This window comes from Schistocerca nitens, chromosome 10, assembly GCF_023898315.1.
Source record: "Schistocerca nitens isolate TAMUIC-IGC-003100 chromosome 10, iqSchNite1.1, whole genome shotgun sequence".
Taxonomy (NCBI): domain Eukaryota; kingdom Metazoa; phylum Arthropoda; class Insecta; order Orthoptera; family Acrididae; genus Schistocerca; species Schistocerca nitens.
Window position 1 is genome coordinate 210,445,326 of NC_064623.1, and position 19,624 is coordinate 210,464,949.

Here is a 19,624-nt window from a genome sequence, read left to right on the forward strand (position 1 = left end):
AACTAAAAAGAATTTTCCCTTTTTTGGTATGTGATCTAAATTTGGTGATTTAATTTGCACTTCCTGTCTTGCAAGTCACCTTGGACACTAGAATATCTACCATTGATAACTGTACCAGCAGCACCCTGTATCTTCTTGATATTAGACTTTAACATTCTTTTTACATACCTGCAACCAGTTCTAAATATTTTTAAAAATACTGTTATGGTACATTATTACCTCTTGAATTATTTAGTGTGTCCTTAATTTGTAGCTTTAACTGTCCTAATAATGCAAATTGTGCATATCTCAAGTTTTGTTTCACGTTTGCAATAATGTACGCCATCATGAGAAATTGTGATCCACACACATTGTTTACTTCGTGCACACATGTACATGAGCGGCAGGAAAAATGACCTGTTTTAAATAGTGCACCATTGTTGAACACGGCTTCGTAGATTGTTGCTGGTACCACTTAGTATGGGTACTTGGTCAAAGAAACATATCGTGTTTGCAACTGTTACTTTTTTCAGATTTGATGGCACGCGCGTGTTTGTGTGTGTGTGTGTGTGTGTGTGTGTGTGTGTGTTAGAAGGCAAGTATGAGAAGGGTTCAGCAGTTCAGAGCAACAGCCTCACCCATAAAGAAATAGTCACCCATTATACCGTGAACAATTTGCACCCCGAACAGCATGCAATAGCAACAGCTACTTTTCAGCATAGTTCAGCCTGATCGGTTCACTGACTTTCACAATCTTTAACATCTTGGGCAGAAGTGTGCAATGGATGTTGCACCTGGATATTCATGTCCATCGCTTCAAGTGATACAACAGTTATTACCCGAGAGATCGGCAATCACGACATAAGTTCTGTACACAGCTGCTGGAGACTATCAGCTTTCGACTAGATTCTCTCGACAATTTCATAATGTCTGATGGTGGCAATTTTCATTATCGGACTATGTGAACAAACGAAACTTTGGGTACTGGCTGCCAACCAGTCCTCAACAAATGCATAGAAGACCACTTTCTATCACAAAAGTTACTCTTTGACGTGGCGTGTCTACGCAGGCTGTTATTGGCCCATACATTTTTGAGAATTGTTCAGGTGGCACTGCCATAATAACACCAGATTTATAAGTTGTTTGTTGGTACAGTTGATAATGCAGGAAATTCATCGTAAAAATATCAATATACAGACATTTTGGTTTGAACAGGATGGTACAACTACCCACAGAGCCAGAATGTCCACGACAGACTAACGCAGAATGTTTCCAGAGTGCCCCTTTTCCTGTTCTGACCGTGTTGTTCATCCAGTTTATCTGCTTGTGACTCTTTTCTGTGGAGATTTTTGAAACCCGAGGTGTATGCTAGCAGACCAACAACTATCAAAAACTCAAAAAAACAACATTCACACCAAAATTGGGGCTGTAACAAGCAACACTCTTCATGAGGTTATCAGAAGTGTGCCAAAAATTGTATTGTCAACAGGTATGTTTGCCTAAAGGACTTTATTCATAAAAGTGAAATATCTAATAAAATGTTATGAAGTGTTCATTTGAACAGTGCACACTGATAATGTGTAGCTGTATACCTCCATAGTCATTATTTCTCCCCCATATTGTACAGTGTGGAGAAATGGTGATTGCTGTGGAGAGAACAAGGTTGGTGTACATTAATAGACTGATGCCACTCCTGCACAGTCCATGTATATGTTATTCTACACTAACTCTGTTCTGTCTACTACTTTCTCCAATGTGTCTTGCAAATGCCCCCCTCCCCCCCCCCCTGCCCAAATACCCTAACCACAACTCACCCCTCACCCCTCTCCCACCTCCATACCCTCAACTTATTCTCCTACTTCTCCGTACTGCCTCTCCCTTTCTAGCAGTCACCCTTCCTTCCTGTCACCTCTCACTTTCCCTCCCTTCCTCCATTTTTCTTTCACCCACTGTGTGTGTGTGTGTGTGTGTGTGTGTGTGTGTGTGTTTTTCTGAGAAATGACGCTGTCTCTTGGTAATACCCCCCCCCCCCTCCCCTACACACACACACACACACACACACACACACACACACACACGAACTGGAAGCTTTCATGGACACCCATTTCTCCATTAAAGCTGGAAGCTCTTGGAGGATTGCCCCACCTAACCTCACATTCCATGGTTTTCAGCATTCCAATCTGTAAAATTGACAAGATTTCAGGACCTACAAGAGTATTACTGATCTCACTATGAAACCAAAAGATGTTTCAAGGTAACAATATGCATTTTACAATGAGGCAGTTTTCAACAGGTTGCCAAGAACTGCTGTTTTAAGTAACATATTCTTTATTAGTTGTGGGAGGCCACAGTTGTCTTAGTCACATTTAGAGAAACCACATATTGTTATTTCTCCTCAATTTGTAGATACCTTGCAAAATCCAGTGCCCAAATACGTAAGTGTGAGTCAAATATCGATCTTGAAGCACAAGGACTAAACAAAACTACTAGATCAAATTTGAAACACTGAGACTACTAGATTTCATGACTGAAGTGAACATTAACGTCACATTGCAGAATGTGCTTAATGAAAATGATGATAGTGAGAACCATGACGTATCGGTCTCCTGTTCCCGCGATCGGTCGTCCATCTGCCAGAACGTCTGCCCCGGTCAGGTTGTACGATCGCGGTCCGTGTCAAAGAGCTTCTCTCCGGGCTTAGGGTTTTCATTGTTCCACCTCCTTTTCGGGCCACTTTGCGTACACCCCCATGGTGTGTTCCTTGCCCTTGCCTTCGGCTCGACTTGGCACAGGGCCCGAAGGACTCAGTCCCTCCAGAGGCCTTCTGCCGCCACTTTCTTTCCCTCCTTCCAATGTATCAGGGCTCTGGCATTGTTTACACTGACGGCTCGATGGTTGGTGGTCGTGTCGGTTATGCGCTAACTCTAGGGGACCATTACGAACAACGATCCTTGCCGGCTGGCTGCAGCGTTTACACTGCTGAGCCGGTCGCCATCTTTCGTACCCTAGAGTATATCCGCTCCTGCTCAGGTGAGTCCTTTGTTATCTGTAGCGACTCCCTGAGCAGTTTACGAGCTCTCGACCAGTGTTTCCCTCGTTCCCGTCTAGTGATGGCTATCCAGGAGTCCCTGTCTACTCTTGACCGTTGCGGCCGCTCTGTGGTCTTTGTTTGGACCCCAGGCCATGTTAGGATCCCCGGGAATGAGAATGTTGACCGTCTGGCGAAAGGGGCTACGAGTACATCATCTCTTGATGTTGGCCTCCCAGAGACTGATTTGCGGGCAGTCTTGCGCCGCAAAATTTTGGCGCTATGGGACGATGAATGGCGCGAACTGACGACGCGCAATAAACTCCGTGCTGTGAAGGAGACGACGGCTGTGTGGCGGTCATCCCTGCGAGCCACTCGCAGGGACTCAGTAGTTCTTTGCCGGCTCCACATTGGCCACTCCCGGCTGACACACAGTTCTTTACTGCGCCGGGAGGACCCTCCTCTATGTCGCTGTGGGGCGGCTTTGACGGTGGCCCACATTTTGATGGCCTGCCCCCTTTTAGCTGTGGTCAGGCAGACATTTGCGCTGCCTGATACGCTCCCTGCCCTTTTAACAGACGACTCCGCAATGGCTGACTTAGTTTTACGTTTTATTCGGACAGGGGGCTTTTATCATTTAATATGAGTGTGTGTTTTATTTTATTGTTTTGGCCTACGGTTTTAAACTGAGTTTTTAATGTGTTCTTAGTGGTTGGCTTTTCCTTTTTTATTCTATAGTCGGCCAGTCACCGCCCCACTCCGTGTGATTTTCATTTGTTATGTCTGTTCTTTGTCTGAGTTTTTCTTGTCCTGTGTTGTCTGTTGTCTCTATTATCTGTTTTTTACTCTGTGTGGTAGTTTTTAAGTTTTGGAACAAGGGACCGTTGCAGTCTGGTCCCTTTAATCCCACAAACCAACCAACCAACCAATGATGTATTGGATTAGGTCATAAGAGTGTCTGTGTGTGATTATTTACAAACTATACATCAGTCAAAGACACTATTGCCCTAGCCTGTATATCAAAATTTTGTGGATAAACATTAATAATAACAATCCTGAATATTAATTAAAATTTCATAATACAAACTGGATGCATGATTTGTTTAATAGGTAATATAGTATGTTGGGACTTTGTTAAATACAAGTTAAACCTAGGAGATTAGTGGCTTGCCTTTAAATTTGATCGTCAGAGATATATGTTTTTCTTGAACCTTTGTATGTGTGCTTTGGGCCCTTACGACTCTCAGTGACCCATATGTAAGTGATCTTGTAGATCACGCCAAAGAATCTGTAAAAATGTTTGCAGATGATGGTGTTTGTAGCAGTGTTGCAACACTGGAAGACTTTAGCAAAACGAAGGAAGATGTGGAGAGGATCAACAGCTGGTGTATGGACCAGCAGTTGACCCTGAACACCTATAAACTGCATATAGATGGATGAAGGATTGTACTATACGTGATAAACGTCTGGAGACAGTAGCACCCACAATATACCAAGGACTAACTGTCGAGAGTGATCTAAAATGGAGTGACCATATAAAAATAATTATAGGTATAGTAAATACCTGGCTAAAGTTCATTAGAAAAATGTTGATGAAATGTAATTCACCCACAAAAGAAATTACTTGCAAAACACTCATTTAACCAGTTAATGAATATTACTCGTTGGTCTGGAACATGGGCCCTGTTAGGTTAATAAAAAGGGGTGGGGGGGGGGTGGAGAGAGAGAGAGAGAGAGAGAGAGAGAGAGAGAGAGAGAGAGAGAGCCTAACAAAGAGCGGCACTGTTCATTACATTATGGCATTGTTTAGTAAGTGTGAGAGCATTACAGAGATGCTCAACAAATTCTGGTGGCAAAAGCTAAAAGACAAGTGTTGAGCATCATGAACAGTTTGTACAGTTTTACTGTTGAAATTTCAGAGTGAACATTTGACGAACAGTTTGACTATATCTACTGCCTGTCAAAAGGAAGCACTGAGAAGACGTTGTCAGGTGTCAATATAACTTTGTACACATACACGCTATTGGTGGCTAGTAAATGATGAGAGTTATAATTCCCCATGACAGCTAGCATGGCGACCAGAGTCATTATTGTTGATCATATTTAATGTTGTCACCAGGTATGGTAGAATACTTACGGAACATGAACAGTGTCAGATGAGTCATCAGTGTGAAGGAGACGGAGATGCCAAGTACTTGTTTGAGACAGTGTTATCAGCACCTGGCAGAGTTTAATGTCTCCATTTGGACAGTTGGTTGAATTGTGCAATATATCCAGATCTGTGGGGCATTTGTGTGACAGTGACTTTATGTTGGACAGCATAGTCACATGAGGGCAGGCCTACTCTTCTTCAAGGTTCCAGGTGCGATGATAGATCACCACAAGGGGACGGGGAGGGGGATCACCGTGTTGTGCACCAGGCACATTGTAACCCCTCCCCATCTGCACCTGTCATCCGACAACAAGTAAAAGACTCCGTGCTACATTCTATTAGTTGGAGAGTAGCAGCTGCTAAACTAAGAAATTACTGCCCCTCACACATGTTGACATTAACACTACTACACAACTGGCTGTGCTTGGAATGATACTCTGACCAGGAAGCACGGACTGCTGGGGATTGGTGTCATATTGCGTTCAGAATGAATCACAGTTCAGCACTACCACAGATAACCGTCATCAGCGGCAACCATTGTTGGTGAATATGATGGCAGCCTGAGGAGAGGTGCCATTTTTCCAATGGTCTGTAGAGGCACAGCAGTGTTACCTCTGGCATCTTGATTAATCACAGGCATCTGTCATCCCAATGTGTTACATCCCACTTGATGGTGTAGTGGTGATATTTTTCAGCATGACAACACCTGTCCACAAGTTGTATGTGGCTCTGTGAACTGTCTGCATGGCACAGAGGCACTCACATTGGCAGCAAGATTTTCAGAATGTGTGGGACCAGGTTGGATATTAATTCTGTTCCAGTGCCAGTTTCTAGAGTATCAAAGACCAGTAACAACAGTTGTGGGATGGTTTGCCTCAGGAGAGGATGCGGCAGCTCTGTGTCTCCTGTCTCAATCGAATCAGTGCCTGCATCCGTGCCAGAGAGGGTGCAACATCATAGTGAAATATACTTCTCAGTTATTTGTAAATTTGATTCGATTTTGTAATTGTTGAAACCGCATCACATACACTGTCAACGCATGAAGTTTCATCTAATTTCCTCCTCTCCTTTTTCGTGCTTCACTTTTGTTGTTGGGTAGTGTCCTACTACAGATACCTTGTGAAATGACTACAGCCGATAAATCAGAGAAACTGGAACTGAGATGGACACTTAGTGGTAGTGGTGTGTGCTATTCACAGATGGGACAGGGAAGCAGTGGAAATGATAGTCGTAACAGAAGTACAAAGTATAAGGGGGCTTGTGGAGTACAGATGTACAGGGTGTATACGATCCCGGACAACCGGGAGATCTGGGAAAAGCCCGGGAATTTTGTAGAATTTCAGGAATTTTTCATTGTTTTAGTTTTCAGCTAAATTTTTGTAATTTTGACTGGTAAGAATCGATACTCTAACAAAGGATATTACTGGAACTTGCTACTGCAGAATAATACTGCAACGATAAAACGTGAACGAGGAAAAAAAAAAACATAAATTGCAAAGGAGATGTGCCACATACATCTGCAAAACACAGTGCTCATGCATGTGTTTGCCAACAGCAAAATGTATCAAAGGCTTTAGGAAGAGAGCCCGCCGGAGTGGCCGAGCAGTTCTAGGCGCTAAAGTCTGGAACTGCGCGACCGCTACGGTTTCAGGTTCAAATCCTGCATCGGGCATGGATGTGTACGATGTCCTTAGGTTAGTTAGGTTTAAGTAGCTCTAAGTTCTAGGGGACAGATGACCTCAGAAGTTAAGTCCCATAGTGCTCAGAGCCATCTGAACCATTTTTGAACCTTTAGGAAGACTGTGCAATGCTTCATAACAACAAATTGCCTCCAATGAGCGTGACGTCACAACTGTTTCATTAGATTCATTTCAGCAGTTATGAGCGGGCTCATGCGCAATTGAGTGGCATGTGAGTAGTACCTTCTCCCATTTCTGTAGCCAGAAATGGGGCTGTTGGCTATGTAAGCAGTCGCAGCAAGCAGCTAGATACATGTTTCAATGTTTCACAAAGCCCCCCCCCCCCCCCCCCCCCACACACACACACACTCACACACACACTGAAAAGCTTAATATCAGGTCGAGGCGTCCTTCATTGGGAATCTGGACATACGAATGTGCTATTTAAGTATGCACTTTAAATGTGCCATTTTAGTATGGTTCACTAAATTCCAATATTCTTGGAGTATCCTCTGATGTCTGTTTTCTTTTATGACATAATGTAAGATCTTTTAAAGTTTTACATGTGCAAACATTAGGCTTCCTGCGTCATAGCAACTGCCAAAGCGCGGTGGCGCCTGTTATCTGGCACTCTCTGATGACTACTGAAACGAACCTATTTCTAACAGGTCGTGGGGAAATATTGCGAATGGTGGTTTGGAAAGCTTTACGTTCAAAGTAAATTTCCTTTTATCCGAGTTGAACTATGTGCGAGAATGTACGATGAATTTCTTAAATCACAGAGCGTTTGATGACGAGCCATTTAGAAGTATTTGGAGCTCAGAAGATCAGACATTCATGTCGTTATTATGAGCAAATTGATGTAGTGCTATGGGAAGCTCTCTCTCCTCTGTGGTAGCTAATTTATTTGTGGAGAGCTTTGAGCACAAGTCACTGGACTCTGCTAAAAATTTTACTGCCATATTTGTGATGTATATCTTAAAATGTGTTACATTTTAAGATGTTGAAGACCACAACAACAACAACATCTTAAAATGTATCACACGCAAAAAATATCAACATTATATGTGAAAGTTTAGCTTCTCTTGCAGCTTATTAACCTTAGAGACCAATATTATATGTGAAAGCTTTGCTTTTCTTGTAGCAACACTATGTGTGTTAAAACATTAACTTTTCCTGTTTGTGATTCAGCGCTGCTTAACGGTGATGTTGCTATTAGCTGAGTACATCACGTGTCCTGTGGTCTGAATACCCGCTGTCATTGGCTGGCGGGATCACGTGACATGAGCTATGACTGGCTTACAAAAGCGCATCGCAATCTCAATTACAATGGTTCGGAAAGTAACATGCGGTGTTTGGTGGAATTCGAATTTATACTTTCGTAATACGAAAATATGCTGCGTACATGTTGCTGCACATCAAAAATCTTTCCAAAAGGAGTTTTCTTCCCTGATTTTCGTTTTGTGAAGTGGTGGGAAATTCTACGCATGTGTATATAAACATAACCATGCAAAGGATTGATAGTTTTACAGTTCCGAGGGAAAATATACTGTCACTTAATAACACGGAAAAAATGTGTTTTCATCCGGCAAAAACCTGGGAAATTTTTTTTCCGTGTCCGCATATACACCCTGGATGTAGATCCATTTTCAGTTTAGTGAAGGCGACTTGAAATAGAGTTGTTAAGATAGAAGCAAAAAGTTAACATAATCACAGAACCAGAACTGGGATGACTGGAGACAGGTAGTTCGAAGATACATCACCAACTGCATTGCGTTGTTGGAGTTTATAGACTGCAAAATCCACAAGCAAAAGATATAAATATATACCAGTTATAATGTGCTTACAATGAGCAATGAGCTATGAGCTCACTTAGTAAAATGTGATGCTATCTTGTAAGTGACCTGGCAGAAATGTGTACATGCTCTTGTGCAGACTTGAACTATGATAACGAATGCTGGTTATAGGTGCCTGTAATGTCAGAGTACCTGATATGTTGTGACTTGCTCAGCCATATGCCTCCATTTCACCAGGGGCATGTGTTTCTGTAGATACTAATGTTTGCAGGGCCGGGGAAAGGCCATACTTAGTAATTACTCACACAAATGTGGTGAAATTATGCGTCTGTTGAGACCAGAAACAACGTACATAAAATTCGAATTGCACTGTTCACAGTCTATTGATATGCACAGTGCAAATTATTTGCATAACACCTAGTTCCTGTTCTTTAGGGCACGTAACTATCATGACACAGATGAGTGTAGTCTCCATGATAGAATAATGAAGTGAATTTTCTTCTATTCTTGAAATATTTTTGTTCAATGTACACTTTATCTTGCATGTGCTCACATTTCCCAAAAACCATCCTACTGTGGATAGTCGATAATTTCCATGAAGAGAGACATACCCATTTGAAAGTCAGTAACTGTTCAGAAAAGTATTCCAGATGGAACACATGTAACCGACATCTCAGTATGTCACCCTTTAGTGTAGGACAACCATTTGGAAGTGATTATATTATTTGTGATGCACTGGCGATTAATAGGTCTGATCATGGGTACGTGTCAACACTCGCTGCTTAGTAAGCGTAATTTCCATTACAACAATTACACCCTTGCTATGAGAGGGAGCACCAAAGGATGATGGTATCGATATGGGCATCTGGCAATGATATGACTATACACTTAAATCTTTCCTTGAAACATGGTACCAGATGCTTTGATGTTGTGTTCAGCCCCTTTTTCAATGTGCAGTTTTGAACTGGAATTCCACACTAGCTAATTTCCTGTTTATATGAAGAAAAAAAAAAAAAAAAAAAAAAAAAAACTTGATCTTCTCTTAAGATTTTGTGTTGAACAATTTCTTTGTAATCCAGTTCTTGTGACAGGAATATTAATCCAAAACTCCTTTTGTTTATTCACAGATTACAGCACGACGACATGCAAATCATTGTATCTGTTGGATTATGAAAAAATCAACTATGAACTTATTGAGGCAGTGTTGGTGTGGATTGCGGAAGGTGATCACAAATACCCACGGAAAGGATCAATCCTGGTGAGTGTAGCCTTATTTTTAAACACTGATTTTCCCAGGTAGTCTAAAATATGAAAAGAAAAGAAAATTATTTTCAGTCGTCTGGACTATGCAGCTGAATTACGCAAAGCATTTGCATTTAACAACATTAATGATAGCATTTATAGTAATGACAGTATTGGTACATTATAGTTTGTACTACAGCTGCTTTAGAACATAATTCTGCAACCTTTCTTAAAAAGGGAGAAGCAGGTATACAAAGTTCACTGTTGGACACCGTAATACCGTAGAAATTTCATATTTTTAATATTTCCAGCATAGCTGTACAAAGAATTTTTATGTTTTATTATTACTTCTGAGAGGTTATAACAAAGGTGTCTAACAACTAATTCTACCCTATTTTTTTCAGCACCTATGATATAAATAAACTTCTTCCCAAAATAGACAAGCTGCAGTAGACTCTTATTTGATGCAGCAAGATGTCCAGCATGAGCAAATATATGTTTAATCCTGTTAATGGATTCCAAAAATCTCTAGTATTAGGAAAAGTTATGAACTTGATGTTTTAAATATTTAAAAAATTGCTTTAAGTAAATGTTTCAAATGATAAAAATATATTTATGAGAGCTGAAAATACAGCAGAACAGTTATCCAGTATTAGCTTAAATGTAAGGCATAAATATAACACCACAATAGAATAGCTTATGGTTAAATCTGAATTAGGTTTCAAATTATTTGGCCATCAATTTAGATGAGACCATTGTAAAGCCAACTCAGATATCAGATTGCTTCAGTTAATTCCTTAATGTAAGCATCAAGGTCTGGCACGGAGTTCCCTCAGCCTTGTGAGGCTATAGAGGAAACTGTTCGAATAGATAAGCAGAAAAATTGACACACAAATTCCGTAAGTGGTATTGTATTGTTCCTGAAAGAAAGAAATTCCCCTCATTGACTGTTAACCATTTACATTTTACTTTTATTTTGTGTACTACAGCATTTTGGCTGTGTAGCCTTTGTGAAGCAAAATGATTAACCCGTTTACTATGTACGTTTGTCACATATTTTCATGGGCAGCTCATTCTCCTGCACCACTAATTAATGAACAGCTGTCAGTGTGTTGCGTTTGGGTGGGCAGAGCTTGAGTCCTCTGCAAATTTATGCTTTCTACTCCAGTTTTTTCAGGTTGTTTCACTAATCCCTTTGTAGTCTGCAGTGTGTACACAGGGTGGTCGAAAAGTTTCTAGCCCGAGATAGTTACCGTAATGTCTCGAACAAACAATACCACCACCACCTATTGGTATGGTGACTCTTTGTGGGTATGCAAGTCAAATTTTGTGGCTCCAGCTTTGTTAGTGTTGCTGCTAGGATGCATTGTATACCGTAATGTAAGCAAAATGACAAATATTGAGAGAATGAAGAACCATGCTGTGATTGAATATTTTCATTTGAAGGGGATGGCACCCAAGGAAATTGCGGAGGACATGTGGAATACACTTAAGGACAGTGCTCCGTCTTGTGCAACAGTGAAAAACTTGTGCCTGATTTCAAATGTGAAAGAATGAGTGTGGAAGCTGCGCCTAGGAGCAGAAGGCGTGTCACCATTGCCACTGATGAAACAGTGACTCCAATTCACAATACGACTTTGCAGGATCGTCGAACAATGTTGCAGCAAATTGAAACCACATTTGGAATATCCCATGGACATTATCATGATATTCTTGTGGATATTCTGGGTATGCCGAAAGTTTCATCACGTCTGGTCCCGAAAGACTTGAATGCAGATCAGAGATGGGAGCATGAGCAGTGTTGTGAAGAAATCATCTGTCAATTTGAAGTAGATGAAGACGGCTTTCTTGCAAAGTATGTGACAGTGGTTGAAACGTGGGTTCGCCACTTTGATCCTGAGACAAAACAATTGTCACAGCAGTGGAAACATCCTTCATCCCCTAACCCAAAAGAGTTCTGGGTGCAGTAATCAGTCGGTAAGGTGATGGCATTAGTCTTCATGGATGCTGGAGGGGTAATTATGATGGATTACTTGCAAAAGGGCGTAACTATCAATGCATCACATTATTGCACCCTCCTGCAGCATACGAGAGAAGAGATAAAGAAAGAAAGGTGAGGGAAAATTGGCGTGCAGAGTTCTTTTGCGTCAAGATAATGCACCAGCACACAAAGCTCTCGCAACACTGGAAAATCTGCGTGACTGCAGGTTCGAATTATGTCATCTGCTATTTTCTCCAGATTTAGCTCCATCAGACTTATTTCTTTCCCAAACCTAAAAAAAAGACCTCAAAGGATGACGCTTTGACAGTGAAGAAGCAGTGATTGATTCTGTGAATGCTTGGTTGGACTCAAAATTGAAGCCTTTTATTTGAATGGTTTGCAGAAGTTATCTGAGCATGCTTGCAAGTGTGTTAGTGTACGTTGGTATTATATTGAAAATGAATTTGTGTTATGAAATATCTGTCATTCTTTATTTGTTAGGCTATAAACTTTTCGACCCGCCACCCCTTGTATATGCCCTAGGACAACCGCGAAATGTGGGAAAAACCAGAAATTTTTTCGTCTGGGAAGAACCTGGAAATTTTCTCAAATACCAGGAATTTTTCATTGTTTTAGTTGTCAGTTAAATTTTTGTAATTTTGTCTAACAATAGCTGATACTTTAATGAAGAATTGTACTTCAGCCCACTACTGCAGAATAATACTGCCGCAATAAAATATAAACGAGAGGATAACACTAAAATAAAACTCCAATTGCAAAGAAAATGTGCCATTTACGGCAACAAAACACAGTGCACACACACGAGTATGCTGACAACGAAATGTGTCACAGGCTTTATGAGAAAAACTGTGCAGTAACAACAAACTGCTTTTGATGAGCATATCACAACTGTTTGCTTTTGTAACAGGTCACAAGAAAATATTGCAAATGGTTGTTTGAGAAGGATGAATTATGTTACTTTTGAGAATATGCGATCAGTTTCTTAACTCGCTGAGTGTTTGACTGTCATTCGAGACTTAACTCTTTGAGGACTGACTGCTTAGAAAAATTTTGAGCCCAGAAGACTAGCCATTTATGCTGTTATTGCAGAAGAAGTTGAGTAGCACTGTCACTGTGGTGTAGCGGTTATGACACTAGAGCCACTAAACTGTTGCATGGAGGGTTAGGAGTTCAAAACTCCCCTGAACTATAAAATTTTAATTTCTATATTTGGTTTGAGAACATCGTAGAAGTATCCACAAATATCAAGAATCATTGTACTGGGATTTTCTGTAACTGTATATATACTGTATGTGTTCTGGCCGGAGGCAGTTCGCTCCGTGCTCTTGTATGTGCAAGTCCTGACTAAACCTACATTAACTGAAGTTAGTGTTCGTCATTCATGTAGTTACACCTTCTTCTACGTGACACTATTACTTAAAACTTTACTGGCACATTTGTGTTTGATATTTCTTAAAGGGTAACATATGGTAAAAAAGACGAAGTTTCAAGGTTAGTTCTTCATATTTATTTTACTTCTTTCTTAGATTACAAATTGTGCAATAATGATGACAAAAAGAATGATTATTGGGAGAGGAGGAAGGGCAAGGTGAGTTCTTGAGAAATTTCATATGTAATTGGCTTTTCTGTGGAGAAGTCAGAGTGCTCAACAGAACTACAGTGCACAGCAGGGAAATTTATAATCGTGCTTGTCAGAAGTATTCAGATACTGCAGTTTTCAAGTTGTGCTCTTAGGATCCAGCCTGACAACACCCTTGGAAAAAAACAGCAAAAAAAAATTTATGACCAGTATTATATGTGAAAGCTTAGCAGTTCTCGTGGCTATACTGTATGTATATCAATTTAAACTGTTAACTTTTCCTATTTAAGTGTTTGCACTACTTAACAGTTATGTTGCTTGGCTGACTGAAAAGCATATAATGTAGCACAATCTCAATTTCAGTGCTTCGTAAGCTACTGTGCTGTATTTGGTGGAATTCGTATTTGTACTTTTGTAACAGGAAAACATGTAGTCTACATGTTACTGTGCTTCAAAGACTCACCAAAATACACTGCTTTTTGCTGACTTTCATTTCCTAAAGTGCTGAGAAGTTACACTGGTGTATAAAACCGTTACGTGTCAAAGCATTTATTATTTCAACAGCTTTTACGGAAGGTATATTGTCAGTTAACATGGAAAAAAAAAGCCCTTTCACTCTTGGTGTTGCATGTTTTCAACTGAAAAAAGTGTGTTTTCACTCAGGAATATTTTTAATCAGGGAAATCTGGGAAAATCCAGGAATTGTTTTTCTTATCTGCATATAAACCCCCCGCCCTTTCCTACCTAGCAACGTGCCTCTCCCCATTGTTTGACGAACAGTATTCAATTTGTAATTTTTTTTCCCACTAAAAATCAAAGTATAGTTGCTTTAAATCAAAACTGGTAAAACAGACAAATTCTAAACTTCTTAGAAGCATAGTTTTGAAAGCTCTTTAGTCTACCAAAAGCACTCGAGGCCATTTTTAACTCTTGTCTTTACTTCTTTTCCCTCCATTGTGTCATTAATAAGTCAACTGGTCCAGATGTAATCCAGTTCGGTTTTGGAGGGAGTACTCTTCAGCATCAGCCCTTTATGTCTTTTGCATTTACTGCAAATCTCTCGACCAGCACAAAGACCCAAGTGCAGGTGTCTTGCGTATAAAAGAGTAAAAGAATGGACCTGCAAAATTACACACCAATATCCTTAATCTGGTACCCCGTGCCGCGGAATTTGAATCCCCGCCAGACATCATGGACGTCGAAGACCCATAGAGGTCTCTGTACCATCGTGCCGTAAGCTGTGGCAGCGCGCGCCTCCTGGCCTGCATTTAGAGTGAGGGTGCCACAGTGGAACACGTGGTTGCAGCAGTCAGTAGCGGCATCTCCGATCGATTACTTAAGCACCTGCCTGTCGCTCAGCCTGCCGGTCTAACCTTGCGTACGTCTCAGGACATATCGCTTCGCTTTAGACAGTGTATTGACGTTCGTGCTTTCTTTACGAGTGGACGTGGTTGTATTGTTTGGTTTTCTTGACTCTGTTGTCCATTCTTGTTGTGTCATAAGGTCCTTCGTTGGTCGTGTCCGTCCTCTCCCATTGTGTTGTTGTTCGCGGGCTGTTCCGCGGATCCCGCCACGTTTCCGTCACTACAACCCTGCAACTGTTCCAGTCGCTGTTACAACATTTTGGCGACGAGGTAAACGGTGGTCATTGTTGGTATGGAGGCGATGTTGGTCTGTCTGCTGGAGCAACAGCAGCAGCATCTTACAAAAGTCGCTGCAGTTGCTAACAGACAAAGTCGATGCCTGGGACACATTATCACAACAGCTTCAGAGTCCTCGGGTGCCCGATGCTTTCTCACTTCCACCCTTTAATGACGCTAACAAGGACTGGGAAACCTACTTACATTGGCTGAAACAACATTTCACGGCTTTTCAAGTCATGGACAACTCCTTGCAGCGGTCATTGTTTTTGTCTTGGGCCTCTGTGGACATGTTCTTTCTTCTCTGCAAGTTGGCACCGTTGTCCGATCCTGTGGCTCTCTCTTTCCAGGAGATCTGCCTTTTGCCGACAAACTATTATTCCCAACGCTACCATGTTGTCGCCTCTCGGCTGGTGTTCCACCAGTACCATAAACAGCCTGGTCAGTGGTATCGTTCCTGGGTCACAGACTTGCAGGGTCTCAGCCGTCAATGCGATTTTACTTGCACCAATCAGCAGTGTAAGGCTTCGTATGCAGACTCCCTGATCTGGGATGTGGTGGTTCAGCTGGCTCCCGATCCTGAGGTCCGTACTGCGGCGTTGAAACTCGACAACCTCTCCTCAGAAGACATTCTCCGCATTGCCCACTCCTTTGAAATTGCTCAAGCAGGTAACGAGTGTCTCACGGTGTGACCGCACGTGGCGGCGATCGCGGCATCACGGCGGGTGCCGCTTTTGCGACGTTTAAGTGGCCCGGCTGACAGAGGCCAGTGCCGTCGGGACTCGTCGTTGTCCGACGTCTCTATGGCATTGGCGCTTTCGATCACTCCTCGTCGCCGGTCGCGCGGCCCATTTCCATCTTGCCCACAGTGCTTTACTGTACATTCGCGGGCTGATTGTCCCCACCGCTGGAAAACATGCATGCTGTGTGACAAGGAGGACCACATCCAATCGATTTGTCGTAGTCGCTCGACTCGCTCCAGTCCTGCCCCTCCTGGGCCTCAAGATACAGTCCATGCTCTGAAATCGGTCGTCCCACAGGACGACCCGTCAGCGCGGAAGCTTTCCCTCACGCTCCGGATTTTCACTGAGGATGTCAGTTTTCAGTTCGACACTGGGGCCACCGTCTCCCTGATTAATATGGTGACATATACCCGGCTGGGCTCTCCTGTGTTGTCGCCTTCCTCTCGCCTTTTGGTCGCCTACGGAGACAATTCCATTCTCTGTCGTGGGCAGTTCCTCGTCCAGGTGATGTACAAAGGGGTCCCCGACTCCTTACCCTCTTTGTCATCGACCATCTGTCTGCTTCAAATATATTTGGCCTGGATGCATTTCAACTGTTTGGCTTTTCAATTTCCGATGAAGTTAAGGTCGTTTCCACGGCTGTTCCCTTTCAGGACTTGGACGATCTGTGCTCTGCTTTTGCGTCGTTGTTTTCACCGGATCTCGGATGTGCTTCCGGCTTTCAGGCGCACATCACCCTACGGCCCCCCTTCTGGTGGCCTTACGGCCAGCGGTCAATCAGGAACTTGATCGGCTCCCAGCCGCTGGCATGCTGGAGCCTGTCACTTACAGTGCATGGGCGACACCACTGGTGGTCATGTGGAAACCCAATGGGTCCCTTTGGCGGTGTGGGGACTTCGGCGCTACAGTCAATGCTCACTCCCTCATTGATACCCTATTCCCCGACAGGAAGACCTTCTTGCCGAGCTTGCCGGGGGAGAGTATTTTTCCAAGATCGACCTGGCTGAGTCATACCACCAATTGCCCTCGGTTGCCGAATCTCAGAACATCGTGGTTATCAACACGCCTTTCAGATTGTATAAGTACAAGCTCCTTCCCTTTGGTGTCTCTTCGGCGCCGGCCATTTTCCAGTGATTCCTGGAGCAGCTTACACAGCCTATCCCTGCCTGTGTGAATTATCTGGATGACATCTCGGTCACTGGGCATTCCCGCCAGGAACATTTGCAAAACCTCAGCACCTTATTTCACGCTGTGCAGTCTGCTGGTTTACGCTGTCGGCTGAACAAGTGTTGTTATTTTTCAACCAGAAGTGGAATACTTAGGCCACTGGCTTAGCAAAGATGGCATTCGCCCTTCGGGTCGTAATGTCGCAGCCATTGAGACCCTTCCTCGTCCCAAAGACTTATCTGAACTCCAGGTGTTTTGGGGCAAGGTTACTTATTACTTGCCCCACGCTGCCTCTGTTGCTCAACCCCTCAATCACTTGCGTCACAAAGGGTACCTTTTGATTAGACCCCTGCCTGTGACCAGGCTTTTCTCCGTTTAAAGGCGATGCTGAAGTCCGCCCCTTGTCTTATACCCCTTTTCTCTGGACCGCCTCTTGGTTGTGGCGGCTGATGCGTCGGCGTACGGCATTGGGCCGTTCTTGCACACCGGGATGCCGATGGCTCAGAACAGCCCATCACTTATGGCTCTAAGACGTTGACCCCAACACAACGGAATTACTCCCAGATTGAAAAGGAGGCTCTGGTGATCGTGTTCGCTGTCCAAAAATTTCACACCTATCTCTTTGGGGCAATGTTCACCCTCCTGACGGACCATATACCCTTAGTTACGCTGTTCGGACCCCACTCTCACCTTCCAGAGCGGACGGCTCAACGTCTCCAGCGCTGGACATTGTTTTTACGTAATTATGTTTCCACCATCTGGTATAAGCCCACCGCCCACCATGCTAACGTGGACACTTTGTCACGTCTCCCAGCGGGCCCCAATCCTGCCTTTGACCAACAGGAGGTCCACTGCTTTCACATTGATTCCGCCTGCTGGGATGCACTGGACGGTCTGCCTCTTATGCATGCTCACATTGCTGTGGCTACCCGCCGTGACCCTGTCTTGCAACAGGTTCTCAGCTACGTGGTCCATGGGTGGCCGTCCTACGTCACTCATTGGATGCAGTCCGATTTCGGCCCTTGGCGCCAAGTGTCCCATGCTCTCCGTGGTTGATGATGTCCTTCTGTTGGCCACGGAGTCCGATGCCCATCGGGTGGTCACCCCTCCAGCTTTGTAGCGTCGGGTGCTCATTTTGTTACACCGCGGGCACTGGGGTATGTCCCGTATGAAAGTTTTGGCTCGCTGGAATGTGTATTGGCCCAACATCAATGGCGATGTTGAGCAACTCGTCCGTGCGTGCACTGTCTGTGCGCGTCACCAGGTGAGTCCCACTCTGTCATTTGCAGCCTGGCCTGTACCTCACCGGCCCTGGGATCGCATCCATATCGATTTTGCGGGCCCGTTTTTGGGGTCCATGTGGTTACTCATTGTTTATGCCTACTCCAAATACCCATATGTTGTCCGAATGGCATCCACCACCATGGAGGCTACACTCACGGCCCTGGCCCAGGTTCTCGCCATCGAGGGTCTGCCACACATATTGGTCTCCGATAATGGTCCCCAATTCACAACGTCCTCCTTCGACGACTTCTGTCAGGCCAACGGTATCAAACATATCCATAGCCCACCTTTCCCCCCTTCGTCCAATGTCGCGGCGGAGAGGCTTGTCCGCACTTTTAAACAACAGTTGACTAAGGCGATCGACACATCTACAACCACGTCGGCCTTCACCCTGTTTTTGAGCACCTATTACACTATGCCCATTGACTATGCCCATGCCCCTGCTGATGCCATTCTCCTCCTCCCACCCCCACTCACGGCCCTTGCAGCGGTACGCCCCTGGCACGACCGTGTGGGCCCACGAGTAAGGGCGCGAAGGTGGGTTGGACACCCGCCACGGTCGTCGCGGCCCATGGGCGGCATGTGACATTGGTGCAGACGTCGAAAGGCTTGGAGCGCCGCCATCATAATCGGCTCCACCTGCGTGCCGCCACAGGACTGGCGCCGCCGCCTCTGTCCCTACCTCCTTCAGGTACGGACATAGTCCTCCCCCGGTTGCCGTCTCCTCGAGGGCCTGCCGCCGGCCCTCTCCACCTCCGGGTGGATCGGCGGCTTCCTCCCCCGCCCTGGACTCTGGATCGGCTGTCATGGATACCTCGGGCATCCCTTCCTCCCCACCAATAGCGGTTGATGAGCCCGGCTCCTCTTCCCACTGCCGCTCGCCTCGGCACCGTCCGGTGCGTTTCCGCCCCTATGCGCAAGTTTCAGGGGGGAGGGATCTGGTACCGTGTGCCGCGGAATTTGAATCCCCACCAGATGTCATGGACTTCGAAGACCCATAGAGGTCTCTGTACCATCGCGCCGTAAGCTTGTGACAGCGAGCGCCTCCTGGCCCGCATTTAGAGTGAGGGCGCCACAGTGGAACACGTGGTTGCAGCAGCCAATAGCGGCGTCCCCGATCGTCGCTCAGCCTGCCAGTCTAACCTTGCGTATGTCTCAGGACATATCACTTCACATTAGACAGTGTATTGTCTTTCGTGTTTTCTTTATGAGTGGTTGTGGTTGTCTTGTTTCATTTTCTTGACTCTGTTGTCTGTTGTTGTTGTTGTTGTGTCGTAAGGTCCTTCGTTGGTTGTGTCCGTCCTCTCCCGTTGTGTTGTTGTTCGCGTGCTGT

The 19,624-nt window shown here is 44.2% G+C and overlaps 1 protein-coding gene across 1 annotated transcript in view; it reads left to right on the forward strand.

Moving 5' to 3' along the window:
* LOC126210661 (putative ATP-dependent RNA helicase DHX57) overlaps window positions 1-19,624 on the forward strand; it is a 238,405-nt gene that overhangs the window by 122,704 nt on the left and 96,077 nt on the right. The window contains exon 14 of the mRNA XM_049939992.1: window positions 9,762-9,892. Within this exon, the coding sequence (XP_049795949.1) occupies window positions 9,762-9,892 (131 nt within the window). The remainder of the gene's footprint in view (window positions 1-9,761; window positions 9,893-19,624) is intronic.